This window comes from Halteromyces radiatus (assembly GCF_025201355.1).
Source record: "Halteromyces radiatus strain CBS 162.75 chromosome Unknown BX664scaffold_1, whole genome shotgun sequence".
NCBI lineage: Eukaryota > Fungi > Mucoromycota > Mucoromycetes > Mucorales > Cunninghamellaceae > Halteromyces > Halteromyces radiatus.
Window position 1 is genome coordinate 3,628,730 of NW_026251687.1, and position 23,479 is coordinate 3,652,208.

Consider the following 23,479-nt stretch of genomic DNA (forward strand, 5'->3'; position numbering starts at 1 on the left):
TGTTCGAGTCAAATAATTTGATGTGATGATGATGATTTCTGAGCGAGAAAGGAAAATTCAAAGTTTCTTCAAGCTTGTGTCCAGCATGAAAAAATGAGATGGATTTTTTGATTTTACAGCCAAAAATTTCAAACTCCTCAGCCAAACTTTGGCTGTAAAAATAAATCGTCGAGGGTACATCAGGGATTTTTTTCGAAATCTGTTGTTGCTCATTGCACATTAGGTAAGAAGGTAACTGATAAAATGCGATTAGATGAGATTAGACTATTTTTCAAGAGGAATCCAATGGTGGTAATTGCATGGGATGATGATCATTATTGAATGAGGATTGACTGAATTGACTCTTATTTTTTAATTTACTCTATATATTGGGAGGTAATCTCTAAATGGCTATTAATGTAAGTGAAAGAGAATGATTTCATTTATGTTCAGTCCAAGTTTGATGCGATGATGGCGCCTTTTGAGCGAGATATGAAAAGACAAAATGAGATGGATTTTTCAATGTTACAGCTAAAGATTGCTCATCAGAGTATTCCCTGCGGATTTTCTCAAAAATCGCAACTTTTCAATCTCTTTTAATGCGACAATTTTGGTGGTATGTGATGAACACTTTTTTTTATTATTAATTCGCTGTACATGATGATGGTATGTCAAGGCACAAATAAAACAGCATGGCTATGTTATAGTACACTATGGCTGTCAGAGCCGGGAATACACAAAATTCACTAATGTATTTAGTTGAATCTCTTACTTTTTAGAAAGATCATCTGTCCAACATATTATAATAAAAATGAAAATAAAAAAAAAAATAAAAAAAAAAAAACGTAAAAAAAATAGAGGGATAAAGTGACACTACTATTTTTATTTCATACTGGTAAAACTACAAATACATACACTACTACTACTATCACGAAAAGTAATCTATAAATTGATGCTAATAAACGAGAAAGACTGGACTAAATTTTTGATTCCAAATGACCTTTAATAGCACCACCCACACTGACACGATCAATCAAGAAAGTATCATGACCAAACATAGCATCCAATTCATAATAGGTGACCTTCTTGTTGCCTGCCGCACGAAGACATTCTGCGATTTCTTTTTGTTGCCATACCGGGAAAAGCAAATCCGTTTGGATACCCAAGACCAATGTAGGCATCTGAATACGCTTCATTCCTTCAATCAAATCTAAAGTTGCCGGATCTGTTGCAGAAAGTGTACTTAAGGGTCGTTTTCTGTTGTTATCATTTGATGTATTGTTTTGTACTCGTTCATCATCCGCGTCCACCTTTGTTTGTTCCAAAGCTGATGTTTGCCCAATCAATGATCGAAGTTCCACTGATGTATTTTGGCCCTGTTTTGATACAATCTCATCCACTCGAACTTGATTCTGCTGAAGTTGTTGTTGTAATCGTTTGACGGAGGAAGCTGACATATCAAACATATCCATAGCCTTGGAGATATATAATAAAGAGTTGGGATCATATTGTAAGCAAAACCGTTCACCTTGATGATCCAAGTAAGTTTCGATCAAAAAGTCAGGACATAAAGCTGGTGATTGATCTTCTTGGGCCCGTTTTCGACCAAATCGCAATTCCCATTCTGGACCTGATCGATAACTATTTGCAAAAAAAAAAAAAAAAAAAAAAAAAAAAAAAAAAAAAAAAAAAAGAATTAGTAAACTCTACTTTCTTTCTAAATGTAATCTTTTACCTAATAGTAGCAATTTCACGAGCAAGCTAATAAAAGAAGCCATACAGAGAGTTTCAGTCAGTATTTGAAAGTAAGAACTTTTTTTTCTATCTTCAGATCTATGTTATTTTTATTATTATTATTATTATTATTTTACCTTCATGCCTACGTGAGGAGGAATACCTTTATAATAGAAACCTTTGTTCCAGTTTGGGTCAGCCATCAGCACTATAAAAAGGTATATGTAATAAAAGATAAATAGTAGAAGGTCAGAATTCACATCATCATGATCACGTATAGACATCCATTTCGATTTTTACCTTGACGCTGAGTATGTCGTAAAGCAATGGAATAAGGATGAGATCGAGCACAGGCAGAAATACTAATCAGGCGATTGACACGATCTGGATATAATGAGGCAGCAGCAATTGACTAAGAAAAGAAAATAAATAAAAATATTGAAAGATTAGTTAGCTCATCTTCTTTTCACATACACTTACAAAAAAAAAAAAAAAAAAAAAAAAAAAAAGACTTACTTGCATACCACCCATACTACTACCAACGCTAGCATGTAATTTGTCAATACCCATATGATCCATCAACAGAAATTGCGCACGTACCATATCAAAAATAGTCAGAATAGGAAACCGAGTAGCATAACGTTCACCATCAGCTGGATCAATAGCACTTGGTCCTGTTGAGCCATAACAACCGCCAATCACGTTAGTACAAACAACAAAGAACTTGTTAGTATCAATAGGACATCCAGGACCAATAAAATCTTCCCACCAACCAGGCTTTTCATTCTTGACATGAGATTTTGCGTGAGAAGATGCTGAGAGACCAGTGTGAATCAAGATACAATTGTCCTTGGCCGAGTTAAGCTTTCCCCAAGTTTCATACGCTATCGTTACATTTGGAAGTATACCGCCATGATCCAATAAAAATGGTTGTTTATGTTCAAAGAGTTCGTATCCAGTCACTACCTTGTCATAGCTTGGTTCAGGTCCACTGTCTAGTTCTTGTGTACGAGAAGCTAATTTGTCAATGCACGGAAAGGACATTGGTGGATTAGTCGAAGTCGTGGGTGGTTGTGTTGTTGAAGTAGTTGAAACAGCACAAGATGTTTGCCCATTGGAGATCGCTTGATGGAAACCTACATGGTTGAATATATATAGTTTAAGTGATTAGAAATATCTAGCTGACACACTTATAATTATAGTTTACCTCTTTGTAAAAGAGCAACTCGAGTCCAATGACGAACTGGGGTTCCTATAGATTGATGGAGTCTTGTGAATGACCGTAAAGAAGAAAAAGAGGAAGCCATATGATATTCTTTATTCAAATAACAATGTGGCTAAACTAAGAATAAAGAAAAAAAAAAAAAAGGGAAAAAGAAAAAGGGAAAGGAAGAGAGGTGAAATTATAAAAAAAAAAAAAAGATGGAGGTCGCGATTATAAATCAAGCAGTGCTGATTGGTGGAACCTTTGATGGCGACATCAAGGACAGCATTACAAATCATTTGGCACATCAAATTCATGAAAAGCTTCACGCAGAGTACAATTTTTCATGACGGCATACTACAATCATACATAAAAAAAAAATGAGATTATTAGTTTAATATATATATATATAAATTAAAAAATGTATTACCTGTGATAGTAAAGCATTGGTGATGGCTTGTATTTCATTATATTTAAGGATTAGAGTCGTTCTTGACTTCAAAATGGCATTAACTTCTTTTTCTGTCAAGCTAAATAGAATAGATACATGATTAACAACTATCCTTTTCATATTATTTACCTGTTTACTTTGCTTCCTTGCATTGTTGTTCATAATCTGCTTTGAGGTCATCCAACATCTAAAATGAAATAAAAAGACAATATCACTATTTATTTGGAACATTTCTTTTATTGATTACCTTTTGATTCATATTTTTATTCGGCATCATCATTAACGTAGCAAAATAGTAGAATTAAAGAGAGAAAGAAAAAGAAAATGAATTAGTGATGTCCTTTGCAGGATTATTTCAACAACGTAAACATTCACATCCCGCTCCTAGTAGTATGTACGTCTTTACTTTTATAATTCACTCAAAAGTTGTCATCATTTCACCAAATTTATGCTCAATATACATTACATCATTTTCTTTCACTCGTCTTAATAATACTTTATACCTTACCTCCCAACTTTTAGAGTAATTTAAAAAATAAGAGTCAATCCAATCATCTCTCATTCAATAATGATCATCATCCAATAAGATTACTATCATTAGATTCCTCTCAAAAAAGTAGCTAAATATCATCTAATCTCATTTTATCACTTACCTTGCAACCTGACGTGCAATGATCATCAAAAGGATTTCATCGATTTTTCCAAAAAATGCCTGATGACCCCTCGACGATTCACTTTTACAGCCAAAACTTGGCTGAGGAATTTGCAAATTTTGGCTGTAAAATCAAAAAATCGATCCCCTTTTTTTTCATGCCTTCAGACCACAAACTCTCTTCGCCATTGGCTGCACTATTAAAAAGTAGCTTAAGAATAGATAATGGCTTTTCATTGGTTAACTAGCTCAGTAACGAGAAAAAGCCATTTGAAAAAATCGAACCATTGTCTTTTGCACACTGTAATGTCATAGGAGCCACTGTCACTCTTCGCCATTGGCTGCACTATTAAAAGTAGCTTAAGAATGGTTAATGGCTTTTCATTGGTTAACTAGCTCAGTAACGAGAAAAAGCCATTTGAAAAAATCGAACCATTGTCTCTTGTACTATGTTTCGTCTATGGGTTATTGTTTGATTTATTACGGTTAAACAGAAAGTATAGAGTAATGTGGAACAACTTAAATTTCAAGATGCAAACGAATCAACTCACATGTACATACGGTACGCGTGCATGTATTCTACTGCTTCTTCCAATAAGAACATTTTTCCTAATAGCATGTGTGCGGTGATATGACAATGTACAGCCCAGAGACCAGGATTATCCTACAAAGACATACAAAAAAAAAAGTAAATAACCAACAGTCAATCATCAATCATACATTTACTTACAGCATGTAAACGAATCTTTGTCCAACCACAACCTTGAGTGTTTGGATCCACTTGCCCAGGGTAGACAGGGCTCACATCTCTGAGAATGGAATGAGGATAATTTCGTTTATCTTTATCCAATTCATGGATATATTCGCCTTCACCTGTGGCAATGATGTAGTGGGAGTGGCCATGAGTATGCCAGGGATGATAAACACAATTCTGACCAGATTGTACGTTTTGTAAGACAATATCGACGGTTTCATTTAATTGAATGGGATAGGTACCAACGATGGGTTCAAATCCATCATATTCTAATTTTCTGTTGGCCTCATGGTAATGATGATAATCATCATCATCATCATCCTCTTCTAGTTCTTTTTGTAGACGTAAAGCTCTTGCCAAAACAGGTTTAGGCGGATTGTTGAGATCACCATCAATGGAAGGTGTTAACGCTTCCAAGTAGGAATGTTGCGATTCTTGCATATCGGAAATCATGGGTGCTAATCTACCATTGATCAAGTAACGAGTGGTATTGTCAGGTAAAGTGATGGCCCAGCTTCGCATTTTTAGAGTACGATCAGGTTCCCCTTCCAATAAGGCTGATCCATATAACGGTTTTAAGTTGGGCCAGATCCAATCACGAGAATTTCCGGGATCAGGAATAGAAGGGAAGTCCATATGTGTTGGCTTGGGAGGCTTGGGATGGCGTACCAACTTGGCATTTCGCTTGGCTTCATCAACCGCATCTGGATCATCTTCATCAACATCATCATCAGGACTAGCAGCAGCAGAAACATCTCCTGTATCATCATCTAACTTTCCATCATCAGGACTAGCAGCAGCAGAAACATCTGCTGTATCATCATCTAACTTTCCATCATCATGTTCATCGTCTACTTCAGCACGCTTTTGTAAGGAATGTGATGATGGGATATCTAGTATTGAATTAAAAAAAAAAAAAAAGATGATCAGTATCATTATCATCCGTCATCATCATCATTTCAAAAAAAAAAAAAAAAAAAAAAAAGGATGTATAACCAGTGTCATTATCATCCGTCATCATCATCATCATAAAAAAAAAAAAAAAAAAAAAAAAAAAAAAGATATAATCATCTACTTACTTGATCTTGCATCTAATGGATGACTTCGGCTTTTATCATCATCAGGCTGAGAAGAAGGTAGAACGTATTGAAGGTAACCAAAACCATTGTCAGTGTGACCAGTAGCATTGGCACGATAGCGATAAGATGTAGCAATAGCAAATATGGGTTCATCATCATCTTCATCCTCTGATGTTTCCTCCATGGCACTGGTATGGATCAGTACAGAAAAACGTTGTCCAGGAGAGATTTCCAAATGGTCGGTAGTGTAAGCTTCAATCAATTCACCATCGACCTCGATGATGGTCAATTCATGATCTTTGATGGCAAATCCATAGGTATGGAAGGTAGTGCCACCAATCAGACGCAGACGGTAAGTGCTATTAGGTAATACATCAATGGTGGTATGATTAGGACAATTTTGGCGCTCTTCGACAGTGGCATTTTGGAATACAGTTACTCCATTCAATAGGATACTATCAGCGGCAGGATCAAAGGTATACTGGGTGCCCAGGTAATAATCAGCACGGAGCAAGGGAGGTTGATGCCACCATTCAGTCAGTTCAATCGTGAATTCATCATCATAGCCATATGGACCCTCATGATGAGTATAAGTACTTGTATTGGCATTACGGAATTGTGGATTGTCCTTAGGGAGTATCAATTCGGAAGGATTGACAATAGATTCATCTATACTGTCGATGATGAACGCACCTTGCACGGTATCATCTTGCGTACCCACGTGGGCATGATAAAAATATGTTCCTATTTGACCAATGGCACGGAACTGATAAGTGTAGGAGTGGCCTGGAAGGATGGCTTTTTGCGTAACATCAGGTACACCATCTGATTCCACCGAACCGTACTGACGAATGCCATGGAAATGGATACTGGTAGGTTCATTACATTCGTTATGGACCTTGATTTCAACATCATCTCCTTCTGTCACTCTGATGGCAGGTCCAGGGAATTGTCCGTTGACTACAAGTGCTGGATAAGACGTACCAAAACAATCAGGGTCAAGTGCTCTTTGGCTGATGGTCCATTCATATTTTTTTAATTCAGCGAAAACATACAGGGGTGAGACAGTAATGAAAACTAATAAAAGGGGAAGAAAGGGGATACTGAAGAACCCCATTGTCTATATGTGAGAAGATGATGATACACAAGAGATAATAAAAATAAAAAAAAAAAAAAAACAGGAAAAGGAAAAAGGAAACAAAAAAAAAAGAAGACAAACAACTATTTCTTATATATAAAAGGAAAGTTTTTTTTTATTATTATTATTATCGTTATTATATGTGTAAAAAATGAATCGACATAACTATATAGGAACCAACAATTCCGACGGATGAATGTAAGTAAGACTACTGAGATGTTGAAGAATGATATTCAAGTCTGGATATATAACAGAAAAAAAGAAAAGACAGAAAAAAAGAAAAAAGATTAGTTGCTTTTCAAATTTGACAAAAAAAAAAAAATAAAAAGGTGGATGCTTTTCGAATGGTACCTTTCTTTGGATGCTACAGTTGGACGACTTGACGGTGGGTAGGACGTGCCGTAACTAGACGTAAACATTTAAGCAAATCATAACATTCGTCGCGTTTTTCTAGTTTAGTAACACATGCCTCTTTTTTTTCTTACCTTTTAAAAACTGTATACACTTCGTCGATTTTTCTTGTTCCTGAAATCACGATTATTCCCGAACCTTGTCGATCGTTCCATCCCAAAACAATGGTCATCTTGTCTATCCTTTGGCGGTCTTCGGCATTTTGTCATGATCCATAAGACTGGTTGTTGTTGGCGCTTTCTTGTTGAATCAGAGTGGATGGATACTGATTTGGCAAAATAACAGAAGATAGTTTGGCGTTGATAATGTTCCTGTGTTCGTCCTTTCGATCATCCCTTATGTCTCGTATATGTTCCAGTGTTGTACCTAGTTGATGTACGGTAACAGTCAATAAATCCAAATCTCACCCAGTATTATCCAAGTAAATAATATAAATGTCCTTCCATGATTTTCCCCTGTACTGCTGCCTTCCAAGACGTCGATTCCTGTTGTATATTCCATCCGATCCCTTTATATCCAGTTGAACACGATCATCCATCAAATCAAAATGCAGTCGTCCTTCAGTAAATCCTATCGTAATCCCATTCAGTTGATGCAGTTATAATATCCATCGAATGACACCCTATCTAATTGCACACAAAAGAAGAAAAAAAAACATGATAGATTAGACTAGATACAATAAAGAGGGAAAAATAATGGGAAAAAGGAAGTATGTATGAACGTATGTATATTGTGAAAGTAAGAGAATAAAAGGATAATAGGAAGTTGAGATAGTAAAGAATGAATAAAAAGAAGTGGGGGGAAAAAAAGGTAAGTAGGAAGTGATGAGAGAGACAAAAAGGGGGAGAAAGAGATGAAGACGAAAGGTGGAATAAGATAATGAACATATATATATATATATACATTGTTATCTTTTTCACTCTGAATCTTTAGAGGAATCTCGAAAAAAAAAAAGATAAGAGGGAATTATAAAAAAATAGATTAGTATAATGACATTTAGTTTATTTTTCTTTTATATTTTTTTTCCTTGTTGATATTACCTTTGGTCCTATTGAGTACACATAACAGAGATGAATGAAGACTATCGAGCGTCATAGAACCATCTCATGGGAACCAAGAAGAGGATGATCGAGCTTTCCACCAGGTTGGGTCACAACAGAAAATAAAAAGTGATGGTCAAAAGGAAAAAAAAGAAGTGTCGCCACAGAAAAAAAAAAAATGGAAATCTTTTCACTCCCATCAATTTACTTTTGACAGTTCTACATAAAAAATTAGACGATAAAATTACTGATTTTTTCCATGCGAAGCGCGTTTATTTTTTTCTTTTTCTGCGGTGATTCTTTTTTTATATTATGAAAATAGATGATTAATGATAGAAACTTTCTTATTCTTTATTATAGTCTTCTTAATGATCATAGATAAATCAATACTTTGATCGTTCTCAACAGCAAAACCTATTCTTTTTTTTTGCGTTATTTCTCATCACTTTTTTCTTATAATAAATGAAAAATAATCATCATTCGATAACTGATAAAAAAAAAAAGAAAGAATTCACACCATCCTTTTATTCTTAGCATCCCATAGAAAAGGCAAGGTCCTTTTTTTTTAATAATCTGTTCCTATATAGAAAACAAAAAGCAACAATCATCCAACGACTGATAAAAAGGAATTCATATATTCTTAGCATCCTCATGGAGATGAATCAATCTATTGTAGAAAAAGTAAGTTTCTTTTTTTTTTCATTGTTTCTCTTTTCTATCATCAATGAAAATCGATCATCATCATCCGATGACTGATAAAAAAGAAAAGAAAGAAGGAACTCATCACCCCTTTTTATAAAAAAAAAGTACCTACCAATTGTATACTTTTGTAATCCACTCAAAAAGCTTCATCATCGCTCTCAAATTTGGACGGAACATACAGAAATTCATTCTCTTTCATTTGCCTTAGTAACAATGTATAGCTTATCTTCCAATCTTTAAGGTAAATTACAAAATAAGAGTTTATTCAGTCATTCCTCGTGCAATAGAACTACCATCATTCAATTGCTCTCAAAACAGTGATCTAATATCGTCTAATTATTGGGCAATATGTTTCTACCATTGATTATATGGTAACGATGATACAGTAGCTTTTTTTTTTTAGACGATTTTATTATGATGAAGTGATAAAGACAAATATTATTTCTATGATAATGATGGATTGTTTGATTTTTTTTTTTGATGATATGTGTGATCTATTGAATGAATAAAATTTTGCTTTAGACCGTTCTGGAAGTTTGATCAATGTTAATTTGTCCAAATATCCTAAAAAAAGGAATGTGAAAATCGGTGATTGCAGATATATATAAAAAAAAAAGGAAGGATAGCTTTCGGGCCTACTTATTTCACCCCATTTCGGTGATTGAAAAGAAGAAATGGAAAAATGATTAGTGTTATGATCAACTAAACATTATTTGTATACGTGCACTTACCAAAAAGAAAAAAGAAGACCCTCCGGCTCTGAGGCACGGTCGCCACGCATCAACCCATCCAGGATGTGCGCGACGCAAAAGGATAGTGTAAATATCATATGGTAAAAAAAAAAATCCAAGGAGCAAGAAAGAAAGACAGAAGACGCAAGGACGGACAACCAAAGGCACAACGAGGACACGAACAGCAAGGAAAACGGAGAAACAAGAATCACAAACAAGAATGAGAGTGTTCTGTTGCGTTAACCAGGCGAACGGAAAGAAGAAGATACCAATAAGGAAGCAGCCAGAAAGAAGCAAATGATTTTTTTTGATTTTTCGGGTTTTGTATTTTTTTTTTTTTTTGTGTGTTTTGTAGAAGAAAGAAAAACAAAAGAAAGGAGAAAATAAAAAAAAAAATGTCTTTTATATTGTTTTTTTTTTTTTTATCTCCAATCCCATTGAAGCTATCAAATAATGATTATTCTATGCGATCAAGGAAATTCAACTCCGCGAAAAAAGGCTCAAATGCTCGTATCTTCTCTTTTCTTTTCTTTTTCTTTTTTTTTTTTTTTTTTTGTTGTTTCCATTATATTTTAATTGTATAGTATATTATTATCTGCTATTGGATAATAGAAGGTTGGTGTCTTTTGGTCGTTTTGTTATTGATGGTAGTGAAGCAACCCTTTTGTTTGGTAAGTTATCTCGACTTTTCTATGGACTCTGCCTGTTTTTTTTTTTTTCTAATTTACTGTACACATTTATATGCATAGAGAACGTTTAAATGGGTACAGATCAAGATCAACTGATTGAATATACTATTGGACCAACATGATGCGTTTGTAGTACGAATTGACTCTATATGAAAGCAATACTAAATGTGCAAAAACACCTCTGGTTGAACTTCGAAAACGACGTGAGTACGTTAACTCAATTTATATTCATCATTTATCAAAACGTTTGGTTTTCTTCTTTTTCCTTTAGAGATTGCAACTAATATTGAAATGACTACTTTCTTACCGTCCTCTTCATCAACAAATCAAGAAATCAGGATGTGAACCAGAAATGGAACAAACTCTCAAGGATGCACCCAATATGCAAGCAAAGTGTATTATTATGGTAGGATTCTTTTTTTTTTTTTTGGAGTAAACCTTGGTAGACATATTATTTTCAAGCTGATGGTGATCTGATGTATTTTTTTTTTATTATAGGATACTTTTTTATACAAATAATCTGTATCTTACCTGAAGTTATGATTGCTAGTTGTTGTCAATATGATATAGAGGAATTCTATGGGTCAAATGATTGTTATTGAATCAAGTTGGAACGCATTGTAGAGGACAAAGCCGATGGCGTCGAAGCTGATATTACCCACAGTTTACTGAAGTTTGTGAAAATGTGAGTAGCAAAAAGGATCAATGCCAAGGGTAGTTTCTGCATCAAGGCACTTCCAACAATAGTTATACGTCTTATTTGAGCTCTTGCTGGTCTTACTACATTCTCTTCTCTGCCTGCATCTACGACTATCAACAACAACGACAATCGAATACAATTTCTTGAAATGCATCCACAGGTTGGAAGAGTACTTCGTTTTATTTTATCTTTATATATGTATATTATTTCAATAAAATGCTGTATAGCAAACTTTTTATTATTCAATCATTCAATCTACCCATCCATATGTCTATTTATCTGTTATATCCAGTATATAGTATCAGGTAATGGTATGTTACTCGATTTGAAAAAAAAAATCAAAGTATATGTATTTTATCTATTTAGATAATGAGCTTTCTTACAATGACACTGGCATTCACCAGTGGACCATGCTGTTTAGCTGATGGACTCCCGCATGAACGTTTATGCCTGACCAGGAATTGAATAAATTCACCCAAAATGGTGAAGCCTTTTTATTTTTTTCTTTTCTTTTCTTTTTCTCTTCCATTGACTTTTTTTTTATGGTTTTATTATATACATTAGTGTAGTCGTTAGATTACATACTTTTTTTTATTCAATAAAGGTTTTATTTTATTACAACTATTTTTATTACATATAAATGGGGTCATCTACAAGATGTATTATATATGTATGAATCATTCTTTTTATTTTTTATTACACGCTGATACGACATATGTTGTTATTTATGTAGATATCACCATAGTAAAGAAAAGGAAAATATAAAGAAAAACAAAGAATAGAAGAAAAAAACGTTTTTAGAAAAAGGAGTATCACTATTTATTTCACAAATAGTGTGGTTTGGTGACGAAGTCATTGGTTTGTCGTAGTAACTAATCTACAGTAAAAACTTATATCGAAATGAAGAATATTGGAACCGTATCGTTTCTCTTATCTATAAAAAAAAAGTAAAATAAAAAGGAATGCATTCACATGTAAAAAAAAAAAAAAAGTACATTCGAAGATGGAATCAATTGCATTGACATGTAATGAAGTGATTTCAATAAAAGTAAAGTCTTTATTAAATAAAAGTTTAACTACTAAAGACTAATAAACACTACTAAAATGATATACTAACACTAAAGTCAATACAAAAAAAAAAAAAAAAAAAAAAAAAAAAAAAAAAAAAAAAACAGAAGAAAAGAGTGCAAGAAAAAAAAAAGGAAGGGTCACCCTTAAAAAGATTTCGGATAAAAATTTCCCGAAGCCGCCAATTTAGCCGTCGACAGAAAATAAGTACGTCCATAGCTTTCATTGGGCGGAGAAAAGTCGTGTGAGACCGTGTGGGACAAGAATAAGGTATCATGGAAGTAAGAGAAGCGTATCATGGAAGTAAGAGAAGCTTTTTTTTTTATTTTTTATTTTTATTGACATGAAAAAGGAATACAAAAATGAATAGAAAGAATAGAGTAGACACTAAATAATAAAAGATGAAGTATATAAAAAAAAACAAAAAAAAAATAGATAATGAAATACAAGTACGGTATCAAATAAATAATAATAATAATAATAATAATAATAATAATAGGAAGTAAAATAAAAAAAAAATCAAAGGAGATAAATAAAGGTAGGATCTTCAGCATCAGTTTGATCTTCTTCAACTGGTTTGCTTTCTTGAGGAGCATGTCTAGAACGAGTCATGTTGATTCTGGCCATGGACAAACGAGCTAAACCCAGACAAACAATACACAAGAAACAGGAACAACAGTAGCCAATCATACCACCGTAATAAGAAGGAGCTTGAGAATCCACCAAGAAAAAGGGACCAGCGAAGTTACCAATGGTGTAAAAGATAGTGATGAGACCATTGTAGAAAATTTTCTTTGTGTAACCAGATACGTTGTTAGTGATGCATGTCAAGATCAAAACATAAGTTGCAGCATATGGCCAACAAAGATAGAACCCAATCAATTTGAGTTTGGAATCAGGGATCAACAATAACAACAAAAGCCCGATCAAATCCATTGACATGAGACCCATGGCAGTATATAACACCCGACCTTCTTTCCTAGTGACGATATACACTGAGCTGCAGATATAGATGATATCTGATAAACCAGATCCAGCGCTCAATAAAACGGATTGTAATTGCTATAAATAGATATGAGTAAAAATTTCAATTACTTTTTTTTTTTTTGTATAAACTTACATCAAAACCAAAAGCATGAATCAATTGGGTATTGTAAATTGTGATGCCACCATTTTGTACATTTAAAAACATGGCAGCTAGACAGAGACACCATAAACGAGGTTCTTTCAACGCTTCAATAATCTGATGTTTCTTGATCATAGTTGTACGAAAGACAGCATTATCCTTAGTCCGCTTTTCCACAAGTACCGATTGTTCTGCGTTCAAACCAAGAGCGGGGGATTTAGGATTATCAATGAGGAAGAAATAACATATCACACCCATCACACAGGTCACTATTCCCATAATTAACATGATCCTAAAGAATAATAATAAGAATAATAATAATAATAATAATAAAAAGTAAGAGTGAATATCTTTGAATCTTTTCCAAATATATTTTGTGTTACCATTGCCACGTTTTAAACTTCACTGTATCAATATTACCAATACCATAAGCAATCAATCCACCAAAACACAAAGCAAATCCATTACACAGCCAGAATGCGCCCCTAAATGAATAAAGGTCAATATTTTTTTTTGTTACTCTTGTCTAATATTTGTGTTACTTACAATCTAGGAGCTTGTTCAGTACGTCGATAAAAAGTAGAAACTAACAATGTTAAAGAAGGATAGATACCAGCTTCAAATAAACCCAATAAGAATCGCATAGCCATCATTTGACTAAAATTTTTCCCAAAAGCCATAGCAGTCAAAACGGCACCCCAAAGAAATACAATAATACCAATATACTTTGCAATTGGCACACGTTGTAAGAGATAATTGTTGGGAAGTTGGAATACCAAATAGCCAGCATAAAATATAGATCCAATCATACTATATTGACTTCCTACCAAATTCAAATCTTCCTTGAATGAAAAGGCAGCCGCATAATTAATCGTTGATTTATCAAGAAACTATACAAAAAAAAAAAAAAGATGTCAATGTTATCTAGTCTTACTGTTTCAATCTCCACCGTCCCGTGTAATATTTTTTTTTTTAGTACCTGAAGGAAATCCACAACACAGATAATAGGTAGAATCAAAAGATCAAGTTTTCTAACAAGAGACTTTTCCAAATCAGATTTTTCTTGCTGATAAAGATCATCTTCTAAATCCAAATGAGACGAGTGGTCATAATTATAAGCATCCAAACTTGCGAGTGATTGAGGTCGTCCGTTCTTTTCAAACGAATACATTGGAATTTGTGATGAATTTCTAAAGTTGAAGGCCATTCCTCATATGGGAGGAAGAAGACAAAGTAGAAGAGGAATAAGTGGTAGTAAGGATGGTAATTCTACCTTTGGTCTATTGTTTCAAGAAAAAAAAAAAGAAGAAGGAGAAAGAAAAGAAAAATAAAATAAGAAAAATAAAAATAAGGAAAAAAAAACAGAGGAAGCGAAAAAAAGGGGAGGGAAAAAAAATTGTGCACTGATTTCTCACCCGATTGTTGGTGAGGTTATAAGTGGGAATGGACTCCGCGGTCGGCATGATGTAAAGGCTGCAAGCCTCTTTTCCCCGTCTCTAGTAAATAGCAATAATAGAATTTCTTTTCCAAAGAGGAGAGAAAAATGAACAAACTAAACCTTGAATGGAAAATAAAGATTTTTAAATGCTGTTTATTTCTCAATGTATATTAGAAGAAAGCAACGACTAAAATAATAAGACTAATAATAAGGAAAAAAACTAAATAATATAAGATCATGATAATTATAAAGGGAAAGATGTATATGCGTGTACGTGAGAGAGAGAGAGAGAGAGAGACACTATAGTGTGTGTTCATTTTTTTTATATATAATAAGGATGGGAAATAGAATGTAATACATTCTATACTAATTAGGTAATATAGATGGTCAAAGGGAATAAAAAGAAACTAAAGTCTATAGATAATGTTTGTGTTTTCAACATCCGTCAAATCATCCAATACATCAAATTGTCTTTCAGTAGTACTGGCCAAACGACGACGATTTTCCCTGAGCATAGACAAGTGAGCCAACATCATCAAGATAATAGCAATCACATTAGCAACACAAAAACCAATCATGCCACCCAAATAAGGAGCAGGTTGATTCATTGTCATAAGAGGACCTATATTAAAAAAAAAAAAAAAGGTCAGTTTAATCTTATATTAGACTATAATTATTTCTTCTTACCTGCAAAATTGCCAATGGTATACAAGACGATTGTACAAGATGAGTAAAAAATTTTCTTTGTATAACCAGTAACGTTGTTAGCCAGAGATGTCAGAAGTAAGACATATGCTCTAAGAAAGGATATGATATAAGCATATTTTCGTTCATTTAATGATAGGATACACAAAAAAAAACTTTTTTTTTTTTTTTACTTACGCGGCGAAACCCCAGCACATGTAAAGACCCAATAATTTGGCTTTAGCATAGGGAACAGTGATCAAAAGAATTAAACCAATAGTAGACCAGACCAATAAAAGAGAGGCCATAGGAAGGGTCCAACCCCAGCGACGGTTTACATAAATAGCCACACAGATATAAATAATATCGGCAACACCAGAAGGAATAGTAAGCAAAATCGAGTTCAATCTCTATATATAAATATATATAAGTAAATATATTCTTGTGTACCCTTCAGTTCCCTGACGGATTTCTTTTTTTAAACAATAAAGAACTTACGTCAAAACCAAAAGAAGAAGTAATCAAAGTACTAAAAGTACCTAAAGCACCATTTTGCATATTAAGGAACATGGAGGCAAAAATGAAACACCAGAATCGAAGTTCTTTGACAGATTCCCACATATGAGCCACCTTGATTTCACGAGTAACAGCCACAGCATTATCACGAATACGTTCAGCAACAATGGCCTTCAATGCATCAGTACGACAAATAGCACGAGAAGTAGGATTGTCTACCAGCAAGAAGAAACAGAAAATACCAAACAAAACAGTGACAGAACCAAGGATGATCATCACCCTGTTTAATAAAAAAAAAAAAAGAAGGTTAATTTTTGAATCATTAAGAAAAAAAAAAAGGGCTATTGTTCTTTACCATTGCCAGCCACTCATGCCATTAGTACCTTGCATGTGACCAATACCATAGCCAATCAAACCACCGACAGCCATAGCAGCACCATTACAAATATAGATCATACCAATACGACCAGCTTGTTCACGGCGACGATACATAACAGAAATGATCATCAAACAACAAGGATAGATACCAGCTTCAAAGAAACTATCATTTTTTTTTTCAAAAAAAATAAAATAAAATAAAAGGTGAGATACATAATCTGATTTTTTAATCACTATAATATTTTTACCCCAAGAGGAAACGAAGAGCAGCCAATTGAGAAAAATTTGTTCCTGCAGCAGTGACAGCTAAAACACCACCCCACAAAATGATGATGACACCAACATAACGACCAATAGGGAAACGTTGAAGGAAGTAACTATTAGGGACTTGGAATACAAGATAACCAAGGTAAAAGATAGAACCCAACCAAGAGAATTGATTCTATGAAAAAAAACAACAAATATTTAAGATTAAATATATCATCTGGTCATTATTATTTTGTTTTTTTGAGTCTTACCGAACTAATATGAGTATCTTCCATAATGTTCAACACAGCGGAATAACTCAAAGCCGATTTATCGAAATACTAACAAAAGAATCAAAGTTTTGTTTTTTTTCATTTTTAGTGTGAGAATACATAATTATTTTTATCATTTTAGTTACCTGAAAGAAGTTCATCAAGGCAATACAAGGCATTACATAAAAGAAATCCAATCGTCGTACCAAAGCTCTTTCTTCATTAGATTGAATATAATCCAATTCACCATTATCGTTATAAATTTGTCGAATTTCCTTGCTGTCAATAACAGTTTCAAAGTTGGGATCACCTTTTTCAATAGAATGACCATAACCTTCGTCTTCATTTGTATGTTTTTCCAATTTTTCGGATTGAATAGTGGTAGTGATAGTTTCTTCTATCATTTCGATTTTTCCATTTCCATGATCGATGGTATATTCCTTTGTATCAGTAGTCATATTGGGTTTCTTGTTGTAAATGAATGTGATGGAAGAATGTAAATAAATGAGAGAAACAGGTATTGACTATTTCCCTTATTTAAAATAACAGATAAAAAATAAGAGAGAGAGAAGAAGAAGAAGAAGAAAAAAAAGTTAAAAGGAATAAAAGATATATAGTAATCAAAAAAAAAAAAAAATTGAAAGAAAAAGGTTAAAATGGAATACAGTAGACATGTTATTATTATTAAAAGAGCATAAAATGTTGATACTCCGCCATAACAAGGTCCATCCGGGCATCTAAAAAGAATCCAGTGTATCAAAAAAAAAGAAATACCGGATGACTATAAAATGGGTGGGAAAATAAAACTCATGTAACCAAAATTTTTTTTATTCTGATCGATTAAATGTCGTACATGGATCGTATCACCTTCTTTTATTCAAACTCAAGCCCTATCATCTTTCAATTCTACTTTATTCTTTTGTTGATCTTTAAAACTATTGACCGTGCATATTGAATTTAAAAAACACTACATTCAATATCGACTAATCAAGTCTAGAAAAACGAGGAATGTCATACATATAATCAATCATACTATTTTTATTTCTTTTTATTCTTATTTTCAATCAATAGAAGTAAAATAAAAAATAAAAAAAAAGTTTATATAATAATATTCAATAATAATAATAATAAAAAAATTTTTTTTTCTACTAAATCACACTAAAACTAATTCATCCATTTCCCTGCATATAAAAAAAAAACCCTCAGGGAACCCTTATAATTCTTCCATCTACAAAAATAGAAATGTCAAAAAGGTTAGGAAAAAAAAAAAAAAAAAAGAACCCATAGAAATCAGTTCACTTTTTTTTTTGTGCTCTTAAACTTACTTGTTCTTGTTCATTTTGAAAAGCTTGTGCCAACCGAGGATCATGACCATAGTTGGGCCACAGAGATGCCACAAACGTATAAGCTCCGCGTTTCAACACCGATAACCTTGTTGTTGTTCTTGGATCATTCACCGGAACCCGTTCCTGTTGTCCTTGACCTTGTTGTCGATCTGAATTGGATACTGTATTTTGATTTTCGTCATGTTCATTTTGTTGTTGATCTTGTTGTTGAATATTATTATTATTAGAAGAAGAAGGAGAAGAAGAAGAAGATGGTGAAGTCGGACCATTGGATGCTGCTGTTGAAGTTGGAGTTGCTGGTGTTGGAGTTACTGTTGGTTGATGTTGATCTATTAAAAGGATTCTTATGTCAGTGCTTTCTTTCCTTTTTTTTTTTTTTTTTTTTTTTTTATAAATACAACCCATCATCTCCTATTTAATTATCTTACCTCCTCCTCCTTCTCTTTCCTGAAGGCCCGCTACACCACCTGGAATAGCAGGTTGGAAACGATTTTGTAATTCCTCCAAGGTCACTCTACGTATCACCAACCTGAATCGACCTGTTTGATACATGAAGAACACCAGGGCTAAAAAATGGAAGAAGATGATTCGTTCAATACTTGCACCATGACATGTTATAAACAAGACAAAGACTAATTTCAAAGCAAGCCAAACTGTTGCACCACGTTGCATCACTCGTGGTCGACCCATCATCCTTGCTGCTGCAGTTGCTGCTGCTGCCTGAGTTGGCGTTGGTACTGATGTTGGTGGTGGTGGTGGAGGTGGCGGCATATATCCTTGCTGTGCTTGAGATGTCGATAACCCTGTCATGGAAAATGGTATTGATGTTGGATTTGTCGAATTTGTCGAAGGTAAGGATGCTACAAGAACAGGAGCAAGATAAAATTGTCCACTAATAGAAAAAAAAAAAAAAAGAGAGGGAGAGAATTGTCAATCATGTCCTCATACCATTTTTTTTTATGCAATCAGTGACATACTTTATAGCAATGACTTGGTATCCACCAGGAACGAGGGCTGGTAATGTTGGTAAATAATTTTGCGAAGTTTGCCCTAACGAAGGTACGAAAGTATGTTGAGGTGGAAAAGGCATTGTATCTGTTGCTGTAGTTGAAGGTGGTACTGATGAAGAAAGTGGTACATTGGAAGTATCTATCGCAAAAGAAGGTTGAACCAAATAGTAATAGTAATAATAAATTGGTTAGTTTCAACAACTGGTTATAATGGGGTTTTCTCTCTTTTTTTTATGGTTACCTTGCGTAGTGGGCGGTGCTGAAGAAGATCTAGGAGTAGATAAGGAAGGTTTAACTACGAGATGGAATGTTGGTACCGTATTATCGTCTGACTAACATATGATATATATATATATATATATATATATAAGAAGAATATTGAGTAAAACTAATTAGAAGGCAATCGAAAAAAAAGGAAATCCAAACTTACTTTTTCAAGTATATTCGAAAGTATTTCAGCATCCAATAACACTTTTCCTCTAAAAATAATACGTTGATTCAAAGGTGCAGGTTGTTGTGGATGATTAGATTGAATAGCTTTCTTGAGAGATTCTACGGTAGTGTTGTCGTCAACAGGAAAAGAAAGTGTTTGGTGCAAGGATGGTGACCTAACTTGTACGTATCGTTCCATGTTTTGTTCTTCTTGTTCCATACAATGTGAGAGAAAGTGGTATAAACTTGAATATAGGATAAATTATCTTTTTTTTTTTCTTTTTGTGATTGGTTAGTTGGTTGTTTTCTAACACGATTAGTAAGAAGATAACAAAGAAAGGTAGAATAAAAAAGAAAAAGAAAGAAAAAGCACAGAGAAATTTCGTTGGTCCACATTGGTCCACATTTGTGAAGCCTCGTCAACAATTAAACTCAGCTGAGTCTTTGTCTTTAAATGCAAGCTGAATGCTACCTATCAATAAAACAAAAAAAAAAAAAAAAAAAAAAAAAAAAAGAAAGTCATCGATATGAGGAGATAAGTGAGAACAGAAGTCAATCAAACTAATAAAGCCATTATGATGAAAGTACTTCTATCTAATGAACTTATCTTTTCCATCCTGTCGAATCTTGTTCATCCGTTTGAGTATTTATGCCATGTCAATCACAGTCATGTCTTAGATAGTGTAGTGCAATCAATGGGTTAGAAATCCTTATATTCTAATTTAGAATATATATATATATAAAGGTAGAAAAAGAAAAAAATAAAACTGCCACTCTTAAAAATAAATCTATCACCAACACGCAATCATAGAAGACCTTTTGATTGGATGATGATGGATATTATTATTATTGATAATGGAAACTTTTAAATGAGCGTGCCTATACAATGATAATTGAATTGTGTTGATTGCGTGATATTTATTAAGTGATGATTGATAATTGATTCAATAATTAGAGTGTCTTTCTTTTACGACAAGTTTAATATCGATCATCAAGTTCCACTATCATAATGAGACAAAAAAAAAAAAAAAAGATGATCGAGGTCATTCCCAATAAATTTCTTCATTTTGTTCAAATACCATCAGAATTTCCTTTAAAAGATCAACTGTAAACCCAGTATCCATATAATAATAAGCCACAAGCAAAGGAAAGAAAAAAAAAAGTACATCATATGGTATCATCAGGTACTGTAATATCAGCTTGTTCTTATCCTTTTTTGGTTGGATAGCTTTTACTATTTGTCAATGGCAAGTTGTATTACTTCCTTTTTCGGTGATTATATTTTTAAGTTTTCTTTTTTTTAAGGTTCAACATTTCTGCCAAGTCCACACCTCACACAGACATGCGCGCGAACACTCACACACATACACAGGCACATTTATATAATATATATCTATATATAATGACAACAAAAGATAACATAAGACATGGAGGAGAAGTTTTTATTTCATTCATATGAAACGTTCATGTCAAGGGTATTATGAAATAAAGAATCAACAAGAAGAAACTAAAAAAAAAAGACAAACTGGGGAAAAAACAAAAAAAGTGTAGTATATAAAATTGTGGCATACAAAGAGAGTGACTAAGAAGGAATGGAATGGATACACAAATAAGGGAATAAAAGAGAGAGCTATACAGTTTCAAAAGGGCATGGTAAGATCAACGGAGTGGACCGAGAGTAAACACCAGACATGATGGCTTTCAGTGGAGGGAGACTTTTACCCCAGACATGATGATGTTCTAGTGAAGGGGAATCTCTATAGTAAGGCAATGATGATGATAAAGAAGCTGGTGGAGAGAAAGGAATATATTGTTGTTGATAAGATTGATAATGGTTGGAAGATGTTGCTGATGCTGACGATGTCGATGATATGGATGACGTTGAAGAATGTGTTGAAGATGAACATGATGCAGGTTGATGTTGTTGCTGTAAAGAGTATTCATCAAGTAAGGTAATAGGGAAATCATCAGTTGTTTGTGTTGGTGATTGACTTGTTCTATGATGATCATTTGTAAAATTGGTGGTCGTTTTAGTTGAATAATAATCTGTTGGTGGGTCTGGTGAAGTGCGTTTGTGCTCTAGAATCACTATTTGATGTTGTTGAGTATGGTTCACCTCTTGTTGCATTATTTGTTCCTGTTGCGATTGGTGTGATTCTTGATATACAGGTGACATCTGATGATGATAATGATGATAAGTTGCTGGAGCTATCTTGACAGGTTCCATTTTCATTGTATGTGACCGATGGAAGGCTGTTGAGGATGATGATGTAGCTGTCGGTGGAGGTATAATTGTTTTATAAATTTTTTGAGTAGGTTGAGAATCCATCATAGCCTGTACATCGAATTTGCGTTTCCTTGCACCACTATGAATAAAAATATGAAAGAAAGCAATGTAAGTAAAAGGAAAATGAAGAGATGTCGACAGATAACTTACGAGTTTAGTCTATGTTCCTTTCGAATTCTCATTTTCACACCTTGATCAGAGAATGCACGAGAAAGAAAGGTAGCTTCAACAGGACCAGGATAATGTTTTGGAAGGAAGGTTTTAAAAGGTTCAGAGACAATAGTTTGTTTGTTTTGTACAGTTCCTCTTTCGTAGATACAAAAAAAAAAAAAAAAAAAAAGGTTAGAGATAAAATAGATTGACTTTTAGAATTACTTACTCAACTATTTCAAACAAACTAAACTGTAATCGATAATGACCTTGTTTCTTACAATAAAGATCTCCAAAAACGAAAAAACCACCATCTTTAATGTAATAAAAGAGAAAGAAAAAGAAAAAGAAAAAAAAAGAAAAGAAAAGAGTGAATTGTATGTTCGGTGATTGAAAGAGGTTTTAATCTTATAGATTTTTTTTTTTTTTTTGGATCTTACCTGAATCATCAATGTCTCTTAGACGGTAAAGAGATGAGACTGTGGAACCGGCCAAGTACTCTTGAGTTGATAGTAATTCATCCGAATCTGCAGGCATAAGATTAGCCACCATAAAATAAAAAGGACATTGAAGACTTTTCCTACAATAGAAAAAAAAAAAAAAAAAAAAGGGCGCGGTGGTCAAGGAAATAAGTTATTAAAGTGGAGCTCAATGTTTTTTGTTTTTTTTTGAACTTACTTTGTATCATCGGGTGAGCAATGAAGTAAATGTAATTGTAAAATAGGTGGTGGTTCAATAGGTCGACGATCTATATATTTCTATTTATATTAATGATTGTAATTATAAATTATATATTATTCTATTTACCTCTTTCATTGATGACACTCATTTTAGCTCTTTGTGGTTGTTGTCGTATAACCAATTCGTAACTTCTACAAAATTAAAATGTTAGAAATATGTAATCCATTTCTTTTCATTTATTCACCTTTGATCAGGAAGGTCTATCAAAGAAGATGGGATAAACCTATAAGTACAAGAGGTCATTGTATGAATATAAGAGTATTTCATGAAACTCCAATAATAATAATAATAATAATATAAAGAAAAATAGATAAGAAGAAGAAGAAAAAAAAAAAAAGAAACAAAAAAAGAAAAAAGGAACAAAAGAAAAAAAGAAGAAAAAAATATAAAAAATAAAAAAATAAAAAAATAAAAAAAAAAAAGGGGAACAACGGGAAAGCACTTTCCCGGAATTAAAGAAACGATTATAATAATCTAAAAACTTTTAGCCAATTAAAATAAAAAAGTAGAATGTATTTTGA

The 23,479-nt window shown here is 33.3% G+C and overlaps 8 protein-coding genes across 8 annotated transcripts; 1 reads left to right on the forward strand and 7 right to left on the reverse strand.

The window, feature by feature from the left end:
* Positions 1-956: 956 nt before the first annotated feature.
* On the reverse strand, positions 957-2,757 carry BX664DRAFT_254181 (homoserine O-acetyltransferase; the record flags this gene model as incomplete). The annotated part of the gene is made up of 5 exons (XM_051540356.1): positions 957-1,620; positions 1,715-1,740; positions 1,851-1,921; positions 2,014-2,125; positions 2,230-2,757. The coding sequence occupies 5 exons, from the start codon at positions 2,755-2,757 to the stop codon at positions 957-959; spliced, it is 1,401 nt and encodes a 466-aa protein (XP_051405454.1).
* A 1,781-nt stretch (positions 2,758-4,538) lies between these two features.
* On the reverse strand, positions 4,539-6,990 carry BX664DRAFT_368737 (multicopper oxidase-domain-containing protein). The gene is made up of 4 exons (XM_051548596.1): positions 5,854-6,990; positions 5,184-5,667; positions 4,751-5,051; positions 4,539-4,684 (listed from the first exon to the last, which is right to left on the reverse strand). Exons 1-4 carry the CDS (start codon positions 6,968-6,970, stop codon positions 4,568-4,570), a joined length of 2,019 nt encoding a protein of 672 aa, XP_051405455.1. The 5' UTR covers positions 6,971-6,990; the 3' UTR covers positions 4,539-4,567.
* Positions 6,991-9,093: 2,103 nt separating this feature from the next.
* BX664DRAFT_368747 (uncharacterized protein) lies at positions 9,094-11,918 on the forward strand (the record flags this gene model as incomplete). Its single annotated transcript, XM_051548597.1, has 5 exons — positions 9,094-9,123; positions 10,460-10,546; positions 10,698-10,767; positions 10,903-10,970; positions 11,631-11,918. The coding sequence occupies 5 exons, from the start codon at positions 9,094-9,096 to the stop codon at positions 11,727-11,729; spliced, it is 354 nt and encodes a 117-aa protein (XP_051405456.1). The 3' UTR covers positions 11,730-11,918.
* Positions 11,919-12,851: 933 nt separating this feature from the next.
* Positions 12,852-14,629, reverse strand: BX664DRAFT_310807 (major facilitator superfamily domain-containing protein; the record flags this gene model as incomplete). The annotated part of the gene is made up of 5 exons (XM_051542563.1): positions 12,852-13,394; positions 13,453-13,750; positions 13,842-13,943; positions 14,005-14,348; positions 14,438-14,629. 5 exons carry the CDS (start codon positions 14,627-14,629, stop codon positions 12,852-12,854), a joined length of 1,479 nt encoding a protein of 492 aa, XP_051405457.1.
* A 400-nt stretch (positions 14,630-15,029) lies between these two features.
* BX664DRAFT_322325 (major facilitator superfamily domain-containing protein) lies at positions 15,030-17,626 on the reverse strand. Its single transcript, XM_051543471.1, has 8 exons — positions 17,139-17,626; positions 16,993-17,061; positions 16,723-16,916; positions 16,452-16,637; positions 16,079-16,376; positions 15,779-15,990; positions 15,584-15,693; positions 15,030-15,518 (listed from the first exon to the last, which is right to left on the reverse strand). Exons 1-8 carry the CDS (start codon positions 17,448-17,450, stop codon positions 15,304-15,306), a joined length of 1,596 nt encoding a protein of 531 aa, XP_051405458.1. The 5' UTR covers positions 17,451-17,626; the 3' UTR covers positions 15,030-15,303.
* A 579-nt stretch (positions 17,627-18,205) lies between these two features.
* Positions 18,206-20,904, reverse strand: BX664DRAFT_310809 (uncharacterized protein; the record flags this gene model as incomplete). The annotated part of the gene is made up of 8 exons (XM_051542564.1): positions 18,206-18,220; positions 18,318-18,538; positions 18,767-19,230; positions 19,316-19,487; positions 19,590-19,680; positions 19,779-20,025; positions 20,185-20,252; positions 20,860-20,904. The coding sequence occupies 8 exons, from the start codon at positions 20,902-20,904 to the stop codon at positions 18,206-18,208; spliced, it is 1,323 nt and encodes a 440-aa protein (XP_051405459.1).
* Positions 20,905-21,115: 211 nt separating this feature from the next.
* Positions 21,116-22,240, reverse strand: BX664DRAFT_322327 (uncharacterized protein). Its single transcript, XM_051543472.1, has one exon. It carries the CDS (start codon positions 22,110-22,112, stop codon positions 21,411-21,413), a length of 702 nt encoding a protein of 233 aa, XP_051405460.1. The 5' UTR covers positions 22,113-22,240; the 3' UTR covers positions 21,116-21,410.
* On the reverse strand, positions 22,214-22,754 carry BX664DRAFT_255780 (velvet factor; the record flags this gene model as incomplete). The annotated part of the gene is made up of 3 exons (XM_051540430.1): positions 22,214-22,373; positions 22,447-22,531; positions 22,658-22,754. 3 exons carry the CDS (start codon positions 22,752-22,754, stop codon positions 22,214-22,216), a joined length of 342 nt encoding a protein of 113 aa, XP_051405461.1.
* Positions 22,755-23,479: the final 725 nt, after the last annotated feature.